Genomic DNA, 12086 nt, shown 5'->3' with positions numbered 1-12086 from the left:
AATCCCCTCCATACACTTTAATTAAAGTTTAAAAAATACTTTTGACGTGTCCTATAGACATGACAAAAGTTTAGATAAATTGGGATGTGAGTGTTCTGACCCCGACCGATTGTTAGAATGAGGAAGAAAAGCGGGGCTGCATGCTTCTCTCCCCGCTCGGTCTGTGGGACTGAGACAGTAACATAGACTTGCATTATGAAATAATCTCAACCCGTCAGAGGGTTTCGTGAAGGGACAGAATGCGCATAGCATCAGTTGGGATCTGAACATTCAGACTGCGACCAATCAAAACTGTCGCTGACATATCAAAAGAGCAAAATGCTAAAAAAAAGTCAGTAGTAAGTATCAGAACGATTGTTCTGTATTGCATAGGATTTCTTAATTCATGTCGTAAACAGATTTAAAGAAGACTTACCTGGCTGGTTTATTTGCATGCTGCTTTTACTCCACTGGGACAGCCCCACAATAGCCACCATCTTAGCTCCAAGACTGGACCTCCTCTTCTTTGTTGTTGTACCACCAGCTGCATCTGTAGATGCTGACGAACCCTTCTCTAGGTTGTACATCTCTCCGCTGATGCTGGAGCTGCGGATGACATTTCTGGATGAGGAACTAGCCTCCCCGTTGAACATTTTGGGGAGGAAAGATCTTCACATGTGGAAGAAAGTAAAACGGGAATATTATACAAGTAATAAAAACATTTTCAATAAAAATAACAATGGTCAGCACAACAAACATAATAAATAAATAAATGCACAGGTGCAAGCTGCCACATCTATAACAAACCCAGATTAGATGGGAGGAGTATATGAATACTCCCCCACACATACACTGTAAAAAATGGACAGCAACTCCCAACAGGATTAAATAAACCCAAATGCCCTAACTAGGAGAGGTGATTCTGTTTAGTGTAAGATCCCAGCCCCAGATCCCAGGGGCAAAGAACATTCAAATAAACACAACGAGGAAATGGTGCATGTATGTGGTCTACATTCATATAAAACTTCATTTTTTCACTTGTTCTACATGCTGTAATATGTATTAGGAAGCATTGCACATTACTGCTGCTATTTATTTCCAAGATGTTTTTGCTGCACCTTAACGGTTGAATTTGGCAGGTGAACACCAATAGAAAAACTTGCCCCATTCTTTTATATCCTACATTCTGTGTTGCATCCGTGCTAACTTTTGTGCCATTTTTTTTATAACAATTTACTCTAAATGTAAACATTTTTAAAAAGTGCCCAATCATCATGTCTGGAAGAAACAGAGCTCTGCTCATCTGCTCAATACCATCTCTACAGTGAAGCTTGGTGGTGGCAGCATCAGCAGCTAGGAAAGGTAAACTGGTCAGGGTTGAGGGAAAGCTGAATGGAGCAAAGTGCAGAGATATACTTAGTATAACCCTGATCCAGAGTGCTCTGGATCTCCAAACATTTACTTTCTAACAAGACAATGGAGTGGCTTAGGGACAATTGTGTTAATGTCCCTCAGTAGCCCAGCCCAAGTGAACATCTCTGGAGAGACCTGAAAATGGCCATCCACTGAAGGTCCCCATCCAACCTGACAGAGCTTGAGGGGATCTGCAAAGAAGAATGGCAGAAAATCCCCAAATCCAGGTGTGCAAATCATGTGGTGTCATACCCAAGAATACTAGAGGCTGTAATCGCTGTCAATGGTGCTTCAACTAAGTACTAAGTAATGGGTCTGAATAGTTATGTCAATGCAATATTTTAGTTTTTCCTTTTTAATAAATGAGTAAAGATTTAAAACATTCTGTTTCCACTTTGTCATTATAGGGTATTGGATGCATTAAAGGGGTACTCTGCCCCTAGACATCTTATCCCCTATCCAAAGGATAGGGAATAAGATGTCTGATCATGGGGGTCCCGCCGCTGGGGTCATGATGTCACTGCCACGCCCCCTCAATGCAAGTCTCTAGGAGGGGGTGTGACGGCCGCCCCGCATCGCCAGTCACCTGGCACGGAGCGAAGTTCGGTCCGTGCACTGGATGTCTGTAGTGCCGCGGCCAAGATAGCGGGGGTCCCAAGCAGCAGGACCCCCGCGTTCAGACATCTTAACCCCTATCCTTTGGTTAGGGGATAAGATGTCTAGGGGCAGAGTACCATTTTAAGGAATATTGGGGGGGAAATAGATTTTTTATTTTAGTCTGCAACATTCAAAAATCTGGAAAAAAAAGTTAAAGGGTCAAAAAACTTTCACAATGCATTGTATATTATTAATATTCAATTTTTTAATCCTTCCCATTTATGATTTTCTTGTTCCATCATGTAGAAGAGATATAAATGTATTCCCAGGATGTAAGCAATACTGTTCCCGCTAGTATGGAATTCTTATCATATTAAAGTCTGACTATTCTGACTCATGGCGTTTCATTTGCTCACACAGCAACAGTCATTTGCTAAACAGCAGGAGATGTCAGTGAACAGTCGTACTGTTTTCAAATGAATCATGCAAATAATAAACATATTGGGGAACATTTACTTAAGCATTTTCGCCTGTAAACAAACCGCAAATGGCTAATGTAGACCGAGAATCTGCTGTTGCCGCAATATGTGAGATTTGGCAAGCACCCATGCCATTTGCAATCTTTTGGCGCCAGATTTATCATCTGTGACTTTTAAAAGGTTTGACTATTGCATTTATTTCTGACTTTAGATTTAATTTGAGACTTTACATTTCATTGAATGGTCTGTATATCTGAGACATACTTTAAAGGGGTTACCACAAGTTACCAACAATACGTGCTGGATAATTTGGCTGGATAACCTAATTACTGCTGCAATTAACTGCTATTTTAACAAAATGATGGTAAAATTGCACCATTTTTAAAGGGATTTCAAACAATGGCAGTAAAACTTCAGGGTAATTAGTGGTGATGTCATTTATTAAATGCCCCATCTGAACACAAAGGGTAAAAGGAAGATTTATCTGCAACTTCATTATGTGAATTAGGTAGCATGTTCTCACTGGTGGGAGCCATTGGTGCTGCAGTGGTTTCCTGGGGCCTGGGGCTTCAACACCCTCTCCAATTTCTATAGCCTCCTTCCCACTCTGTTTTTTTTTTTTTTTTTTTTTTTATAAAATGTGTAAATTGTCTTGCATATTTTGCTTGTTTTTCGAATTTTTTTTAATAAGGTTTACAAAAATACCTACAAGGCACACCAGACACAAAAGGGATAATCAAAATGTAATCATTATTAGAAAATTGCTTAAAAACAATTAAAAGGACAAAAACAGAAGTAAAAAAAAAAAGTACTGCTGTGCAGCAAACACTAACATTGATATACCATAGAACAAAGAAATCTTGATATAAATGTGAAAAGGTACTAATACTCAGAAAATATGGTCACTAGGTTGGCTAGAGAGTTAGGGGAAAAATTGACCCAACAAGGTGTGAAAATAGTTTAAATAAAGCATATGAACTACACTTCCTCAAGGACCTACTGATAAGCATGTAACAATTTTCCCCACAATTTTCCCCATGAGCAGAATAGGTAACAAGACCCCTGGCACATACCCTTACAGCAAGTCAGCACCATGTTTGCTACACAGCAGTACTATTTTATATATGTGATATATACTGGTGGTCATACAGATTTTATCTGATATCTGTATGTATTTTATCTTAATTTACCATTTTGTTGCCCTTTCACAGCAGTCAGGTTAGTCTGATTGTTGTTGTCCTTATAATTATTTTAATTATAATAATAATTATTATTTTATTTTTTTGCGATTTTCTAATAAAGATTAAATACTGATTATCCATTTTGTGTCTGGTGTGACATGTAGGTATTTTTGGAAACACTTTTTCCACATGAGACCTCTGTACGTGTGGTTATGATTCAGCCCGTATGTTTTGGGTGATAATCTTCTAATAAGGTGTAGCACATGCAGCAGGTGTGCAGTTTTGTGCACCAAATAAAAACGTAGTGTTGAACAATTAGCTGGAATTTATTACAAGGCTCTAGGAAATTCTGGCCAGCTGAAAATTGTGCCGAATATGTGCGCCATGTCACACTAAATCACAACAGACAGTAAATCTCCCTTATTGTATCTACAGCTTTGTCTACACATAGATGTGTCCCTGTCCTGTCTAGATGATGATTTACCCAGTACAATACAATAAATGTGGAGGGAGAAGGTTTACTAATGCACTGAATTTGTGTAAGGTGCTATGTGAACAGACATGGACAGCAGGACAGCAAAAAAATAAAAATAAAAGAGTTAACCTTAACACTGAACTGGTTGGTACTCTGTAGGGGATCATTTATACAGTACTCTTCTATAGATGGCATGTGGGGAGTGGAAAGGTTACTGATGAACTGGCTTTGCAAGGTGCTATGAGCAGAAAGGAAATAAACAGGAGCAGAAAAGCAAGGACAGGGTTACACAAAGCACTGCTGTCGAGATGTGTGTGGAAGCCATTATTTACATTGCCTGGACAGTGCAGATTCCTTGGGCACTCACAGATGCAGGTACGCAGTCTTCCTTTCTCCCCAGAATACAGTACACACTAAGTTCTGCCCCACTTCCTATACTCTGTCTTGCAGAGGCTGCATACAGGCAGTAAACAGTAGGTTGCAGTAATAGAACATGTGGTAGCCCAGTACAGCACCTCCACCTGCTACCCATCAGAGTAGTCGGATGGCTGAAGTATAAAAGTTTAGCTGGAAATGTATTACCACTAAGAGAAACTGCAAATATAAAACCCAACCTTTAATCTTACAGTTAAAATGACGATTGCAGGACTTGTATAAAACAATTAAGGTGTATATACAAGTGAGGTGATTGTGCATATATCATATTATTAAATCAATAGCAGGAGCTATGCAGGGCAGTCCCACACTGGAACCTGTCCCTAAGTGTCCCTGTTTGTCCCTACACGTTTCCTGCACCTATTACGGTACACTCATCAGGGGAATCTCTTTTTGACACTTGTCATATAGCATTAGCATATAAAGGACAAGTAACAATGAACATCAAATGATAAAGTAAATATAAATATAAGGTCCTGCATTAGAACACTAACAGTGGTGTACTATTATAACATAAAATGCATGAGAGAACACTCTCTACACAATTATAAATTATCAGAGATCCCTATATACATCTGTTATAGAGGTACCAGTATATATAACCTCCCCATATGAATAAACAATATGCAAATGTATACAAAAACAGCTAGATGCTGATTGCTACAGTGTCAAACTTTAGCATATGTCAGGAAGGGGTGTTGGAGTTACATGTATCACGGCACAGTGGTGCCTCCGACACGGAATCTCCTACTGTCACCTCACAATGGTTGCTGGAACTGTAATTTAAGTATTTTAGATGCTGATGGCCTAGGTAACTGTATTTTCGGCTTTGTATATGTAGTTGTCATTTTATGCATACACAAAGTTCTACAGCATACAGAGGCTTAATTTGTTTGCTTTTTGCATTGCACTTCTAGTACAGCTGATCCAGAATCAAGTCACATATAGGACTCCTAGCCAATAAATGCAGGAGCCAGTTTCAACTGCACCCTCTAGCTTGGGAATAGAGGTGGATCTTGCTCTTTTCTAGTTACTTCAGTACTGCCTTGACCATAGCTGGCAGAACGTCAGTCCCTCAGCTTCTATCACATTTTCTGTTTACCGAATAAAACTGAAATTTAGTGAGTCTAGGTACTGTTAACGTCAGGCATGCCTCTTATGTTTAGGCCACATTGTCACTACTCATGTCTTCAATCAAGTTATATCGGAGCCTGTCCCAAGTGAAGCAGACAGGCTCCCTGTCATCAGCTGACTAGTGAGTCAGGTCTCAGCCGCATTGAAACCTGGGAAAAATCTGAGACAACAGTTATTTTGTATGCTGTTAAAAATAAATATTGGGGTGAAAATCACAGAAGAATTGTGAGAAAACCATCACACACAGGTACAGACACTATATTATGAACTACACTAACTTTACAGCCCCTGTAACATAGTCAAATAAAAAAAATTCCTGGAATACCCCTTTAAGCTAGTAAATGAGAGAGTTGTTACACCAGTCTATAACTGAATCAGTCATTTTCACAAACACGTGTAAAAGCAATAAAGATGTGTTTATCCAAAAGCAGATGTATGTGTTAGAAATATTACATTCATGTGTCTGTATTGTACTGGGCTGTTGTAAGAGAAAAGTAAAATTCAAGTTGTTTACCGGAATCTTGGCTTTCAGAGGCCTTATTATTAGTCTTTATGTGTCAGAATAGCTGTATTTGAAAAGGTGTATGGGATAGAGAGGAACATTGGGTCAAAACCTTTCAGCTGTGTGACATAGACTCTAGGGATACTCTCATCGTGATGCTCTCATCATTACCTCAAGCTCTTTACAGAGACATCTAGTGGCCAAGATTTAGAGCTGCTTTTCTGGGCTAAGAGGTAATTTTTGTAAATTAAATGATGTAAAAAGTTAGGAATCACATGGACTATTACATGAAGGGAAGTTATTTAAAACAACAGTGACCATTTAAGATCTCAAAAGGGGTTGTCTTGTGATTAATTTACTCTGTGTTAGACAAACAAAACAAATGTTGAACTGGAATTATTAAAAAAAAATTATACTATGTCTAGATCAGTGGCTTCCAATTTGGGGTGCCATGGCACACCGGGTGTCAGGAGGACCCCCCAGGCATGCCGCAGCTGTCTGGTCAGGAAGATGGCGATTGGGTGCGCTAGGACCCTGTGGCTTAGCCCTGCCTCAAGTGTGCTAGCGAGTTCTAGGTTGTGTGGTCTTTTAGGCCGCTGACATTAAGCTGTCTGTGGCCACTAGAAGCTAGGAACTTCACTTCTTCTGGTGCGTATTCAACAACTAGAGAGGCTACCGGCCTCTAGTTGCTGCAGGAAGAAGCCAGGGGCATCCTATGTAAAGTGAAGTCCTTCATACAGGGGGCATGATACCTACAGGTGGTCCTATACACAGGGGGTATACTACCTAAAGGGCTATTCAGAGCTATTTCTACCTATGAGGGAACAAGCTACTTGCAAGGGGGTCCTACATACAGGGGATAAACAAAAGACAGGGGGGCAAACTACCTATGCAGGGTCTTACCTATAGGGTGTAACCTACCTTCAGGGCGGTTCTATCTACAGGGAGCAAGCTACTTACAGAGGGGTCCTACATACAGAAGGGCAAACTACCTACAGGAGCAAGCTACCTACAGAGGAGTCCTACATACAGGTGAGGCAGACTACATGCAGGGGGATTCTACCTACAGGATGCATTCAGGGGCAAACTAAAAACTATTTTTAGGGTTGACCTAATGTATTTCCTGGGAAAGGGGGCAAATTACTTTCAGGGGGTCCTATCTTCCTGTGTGCTAGCGAGTTCTAGGCTGTGCGGTCTCTAGGCTGCTGGCATTGGGGATTATCTACAGGGTGGCCTACCAACATGCGGAAAAAAGCTACCTTCTGGAGGAAAACTACCTACTGGAGCAACCTATCTACCCAATGGGGGGAGATTAACAGGAAGCAATAATGTTGGAGCACTGCATGTACAACAAGTTGTCAACAGCTTTATGATTTTTACAGGAAGCAGCAGCAGCTATCTCCCAAAGTAACAATGAAAGGATTTGGAACCTTGTTACATGAATCACAGCCTCAATTCTCTGTTGCATCATTCAATGCAATTCCTGCGAATGTGAGATGTTTCCATACCACCGTCCTCACAATTTCAATAGTTTTCTCTCCTCAGCCCACCATACCAACACTCTATATATCTGAACTGTGTGGGAAGCTTCAACCCTTACCATTGCACCCCTTGTGTACCAGTTCCATTGTGCAGTACAACACACTACAGAGATTTGTCATGGGTAAAAATCTAAAAGGGTTATAAATGTACAAGTTAAGTGTATAAGAAGTATTAGCAAAGATTCTCTGCTTGCCAGGTTACAGAAACCAGAGACCAAATGAAATGTACAGTTGTGTGGACAATAAGTTTTTTGGTTGGGTACTGGGTTTAGGTTGGGTTATCACGACAATTGTGCCCTCCTTGGCATGTATACATCTGCATTCTGTCAAAATGGGAAATCAATGTCAAAGTGGCCCCTGCATGGACTGGCACAGGCCCCATTGGCTTCAGTGGCCCTAACAGCTACTGTATAAATGTATACATGTTTGTACTCTCAAAATTGCAGCAAACTCTTTTGAATCTGTGTCAGATCGTGTATATGTGCGCGGAAACGTCTGGGATGTAGTCGCATGCTCACTGTTTTGGCCACTTAAGTCAATGGGGTCCATGCACAATGCAAATTTACATCAGTATGCCATTTTGACAGGTTGCCAACGTATATGTTCCACAGAGGGAGGAATCGCAATATGAACCTGGCCTTATTATATGGTGAGGGCGCAGGTGGAAATTTAGTGCTTTGAACCGCATTAGCTGTGAACATAGTCTAGTATGCAGTAATCGTAAGTCTATGCATCCTGGCAGACCAGCAGGTAGCCCCAGAGATAACCAGCATCAGAGCTTCTCCCTGTTCTATTGAAGTAATGTGCATTTTATTTGAGCTGCTGCTTAGCAACAAGGGACACAGCTGACGATTGACACCAAAGAATCTCCACACTCCTATGGACTTCTGGCAATGCTACATTCAATGGTAAGCATGGTGGCACATATTAATAATGTTCTAAGTCCAGGTTAAGTACAGGCTGTCAGTAAATAATACAGCATCTCATATCCAGCACTCGACCAAATAGTGGACCATCTATTGCCGAGTTTTTCTGTAGGGCAGTAAGGATTATCTTATTCTTTACTGAACCCCTAAAGAACCAATTCTTTCTGCTCCATAGTGAAATATTTATGCATGCCTAGCATTACTATTCTTTGTCAACATGAAATATCCAGATCTATTTTTTTCTGACACACGTACATTAAATTGCTTTGTACCATGTCATAGCTTTCAGTTACCGTGTATACTCAAGTATTAGCCGACCCGAATGTAAGCCGAGGCCCCTACTTTCACCCCCGAAACCTGGGAAAACTTATTGACTTGAGTATAAGCCTAGGGGGGGAAATACATCATCCCCCCTGTCATCATCCAGACCCCCGTCATCATCACCCCCTGTCAAACCCCCCCTGTCATCATCACCCCCAGTCTATATCCCCCCTGTCATCATCCAGACCACCCCCTCCATCATCATAAAGGCCCCCCTCGTTGTCTACTCTCTTCCCCAGTTCCCTTGGTCCTGTTGCCTAGTAGCTGCAGGGACCGTCCGCATTCCGGTGGGGAGGGTGAGCCGGTCTGGGCCGTCCATCTTCACCGGGAGGCCCTCTTCTCCGCTCCGGCCCGGCCCCAGACTAGTGACGCTGCACAGACCGCGCTGGGACGTTCGTGTGCAGGGACGCCCCTGACGTCACAGACATATGCTGCGCACAGACGTCCCTGTGCGCCGTCGTCAATGCAGCATCACTAGTTGGATGGTCCCTGCAGTGAAGATGGCCAACCCCCCCTCGCCCCACCCCCAAACAGTATTTTTTTTATCACTCGAGTATAAGCTGAGGGAGGAATTTTCAGCACGAAAAATTGTGCTGAAAAACTCGGCTTATACTCGAGTATATACGGTATGTCTGTTTTAATAAAACATATGTAGTCGGCTCCACATTATAGTTTGTCACATATTCAGCAAAATCCAACAGAATTTTACTACTGACGCAATTGTTGCTAGGATGTTAAGAAACTGAGAATGAGACCTCAGTTATTGTGTACTACAAATCACTGAAAATCACATATAATGTGTGATCACCCAGTTTGGAAGGAAGATGTTTCATGTGTTCTTTTCACTTGTTTATGAGATGAAAAAGGTGACATCTACAAATCACTGTCACATGTACCCGTCGGATCAAGAGACCTGTTATTCCACCAATAAATCAAATGTATCCATGTCCAGTTATCATGGTCTTATACAGATAGGATCACCAAGGAGTAATGGTTGCAGTGATAAGATGCAATCTGTCATGATCACAGACAAAGAAGAATGCTGATTACAGACACACAATGGATCAATAAACATTCACATCGGACAATAGAATGAAAGCAATACGTTCGACCATAGCTGTTTATTACAGCCTGAGTCTTGGGGAGGTCGGATGTATTTTGAGAAGGCTGGATGTGACAGTCTGCCACCTCCTGTGCTCTCGCATACTGTGTCATGTGATTCAGGCACTGCTGCAGTTTACATATCAGTATTCAGTTTGCAGCGCTCATCTACTTCCCGAGCCTATCTGCTTATAGATGAAAGTGTGACCATGATGCAGAAGTAGTCACGGAACATATCATAAATAGATCTGTGGGTTCTCAATATTAGCATATTACAGGACAAATCATAACACATTTCCAAAGTGAATACAGTGGTCTTCAACCTGCCGACCTCCAGATGTTGCAAAACTACAACTCCCAGCATGCCCGGACAGCCGTTGGCTGTCCGGGCATGCTGGGAGTTGTAGTTTTGCAACATCTGGAGGTCCGCAGGTTGAAAACCACTGGAATAGGATATAATGGACAAACCAGGGGGTCATATTTAAAATGGAAATTATCTCCCTTATTTACAAAATAAACATATTTTTTACTTCCTCACGCCGATGTAAGTCACAGCAGGATAAGCTTGTGTGTTGGGGGAAGGGTCATTGTATTTTAAGGGCCCTGCAATATGAGGAGATGTGATTAATTTCTCCAGCTCTATAGAAGGGATCAATGAAATTGAGCAACTCTATGTTCTATTGATAGGAGGCTACTGTGAGACCAATTATACCGGCATCTTACAACTGTGGGGGATTAGATGGAGAAAGTAGGTGAAAGGGGCATTCATTATTTACAGTCTGATCTGGATACAATTTGGCCTTAGGTACTTAGTACAGTCTGTCTCTACCTGTTTCATTTAACATGTACTCTATGCGGTTTTTGCCGATACAGACTAAATGCAGAATTTGCCCAAGAAACTTTAACATTTACAATGAATTCCTTATACAAAAAATATGGGTGATTTAGTGGTACTGGAGGGGCTATCAGATAACACGGTAAAATGAAGCTGTTTCCGAAAACAATAATTATTCAGCCATTGTAATAAAAACAACATGGATATTTGTAGGAAATAAAACAAGATGCACTGTAATAGTAAAATGCATATATAGGTTTCTGTAGTAAGGTGCATTGTAGGCTTATTGATATAGGCATAGCAGGATGATGAGTAGCATATAGTAGTGATACACGCACATATATACAATATATATATATATATATATATATATATATATATACACACACACACACGCACATATATACAATATACAATATATATATATATATATATATATATATGTATATACATACACACACATATATACTATACACACATATATATATACACACATATATACAAGATTATATTAATATATATATATATATATATATATATATATATATATATATACACACACGCACACACAATATAAATGACAGATTAGAAAAGCAGATATTCATGGCATTTTGCAGCCACGCTTCTTACCAGCTGGCAAGCAGAGTCTTGGTGCCAGGGAGGCGTGGAGAAGAACTGGCTGAAGAAAAAGGCAAACAGATCACCCAACTTTGCCTGTTCCCCTCCCTTTCCCCAGCGACCAGATGAGAGGCTGCTGTGGGCATGGAAAGAGGGCTGCAGCATGGAGCAGGGCCGGTTGCTGGCAGTACCAAGGCAGCAGGAGACAGCAAGTGAGAGACAAGGAGACAGGGAGAGGAAGAGATGGAAGCACAAGGAGCTCTTAATCTTGAAGGGCTTCTGGAGAGATACTGAGGGAGCGCCTGCAAGATTGGTTGCTAAAGCATCACCATGGCAACCGTGCTGACCCACTTCTGCAGTAGCCAAAAGCTGGGATGGAGATGCCTCATTAACCGCCTCATTGCTGTAGCAGCCCTCGACACATGATACTGTTGTCATCTGTATCCAGAGAGAGAGGGGTTAATTAAGTCAACCATCAGAATTTATGAAGCGCTTTGCCCTAAATTCAATATTCTCAGGGGGACATGGTGCCATGATGTGATGAAGTTG

The 12086-nt window shown here is 41.2% G+C and overlaps 1 protein-coding gene across 3 annotated transcripts in view; it reads right to left on the bottom strand.

Annotated features, from left to right (window-relative positions):
• RIMS3 (regulating synaptic membrane exocytosis 3) overlaps positions 1-11873 on the bottom strand; it is a 100074-nt gene extending 88201 nt beyond the window's left edge. For 2 of the 3 annotated variants that reach the window (XR_008888732.1, XM_056556993.1), the window contains exons 1-2: positions 11550-11873; positions 416-585 (exon numbers count right to left, since the gene is read on the bottom strand). Coding sequence is in view for 2 of the 3 variants with exons in the window: in XM_056556993.1 (XP_056412968.1) it covers positions 416-585; positions 11550-11683 (304 nt within the window). In the remaining variant the exon portion in view is untranslated. Of the gene's footprint in view, positions 1-415; positions 649-11549 lie in introns of all 3 variants that reach the window. The other variant, XM_056556994.1, reaches the window with a different exon arrangement.
• Between the last annotated feature and the right edge of the window lie 213 nt (positions 11874-12086).

The sequence above is a fragment of the Hyla sarda genome, chromosome 2 (genome assembly GCF_029499605.1).
Source record: "Hyla sarda isolate aHylSar1 chromosome 2, aHylSar1.hap1, whole genome shotgun sequence".
Classification (NCBI taxonomy): Eukaryota; Metazoa; Chordata; class Amphibia; order Anura; family Hylidae; genus Hyla; species Hyla sarda.
Note: the sequence above shows the minus strand (reverse complement) of the source record. Positions and strands in the feature narration are given on the sequence as shown.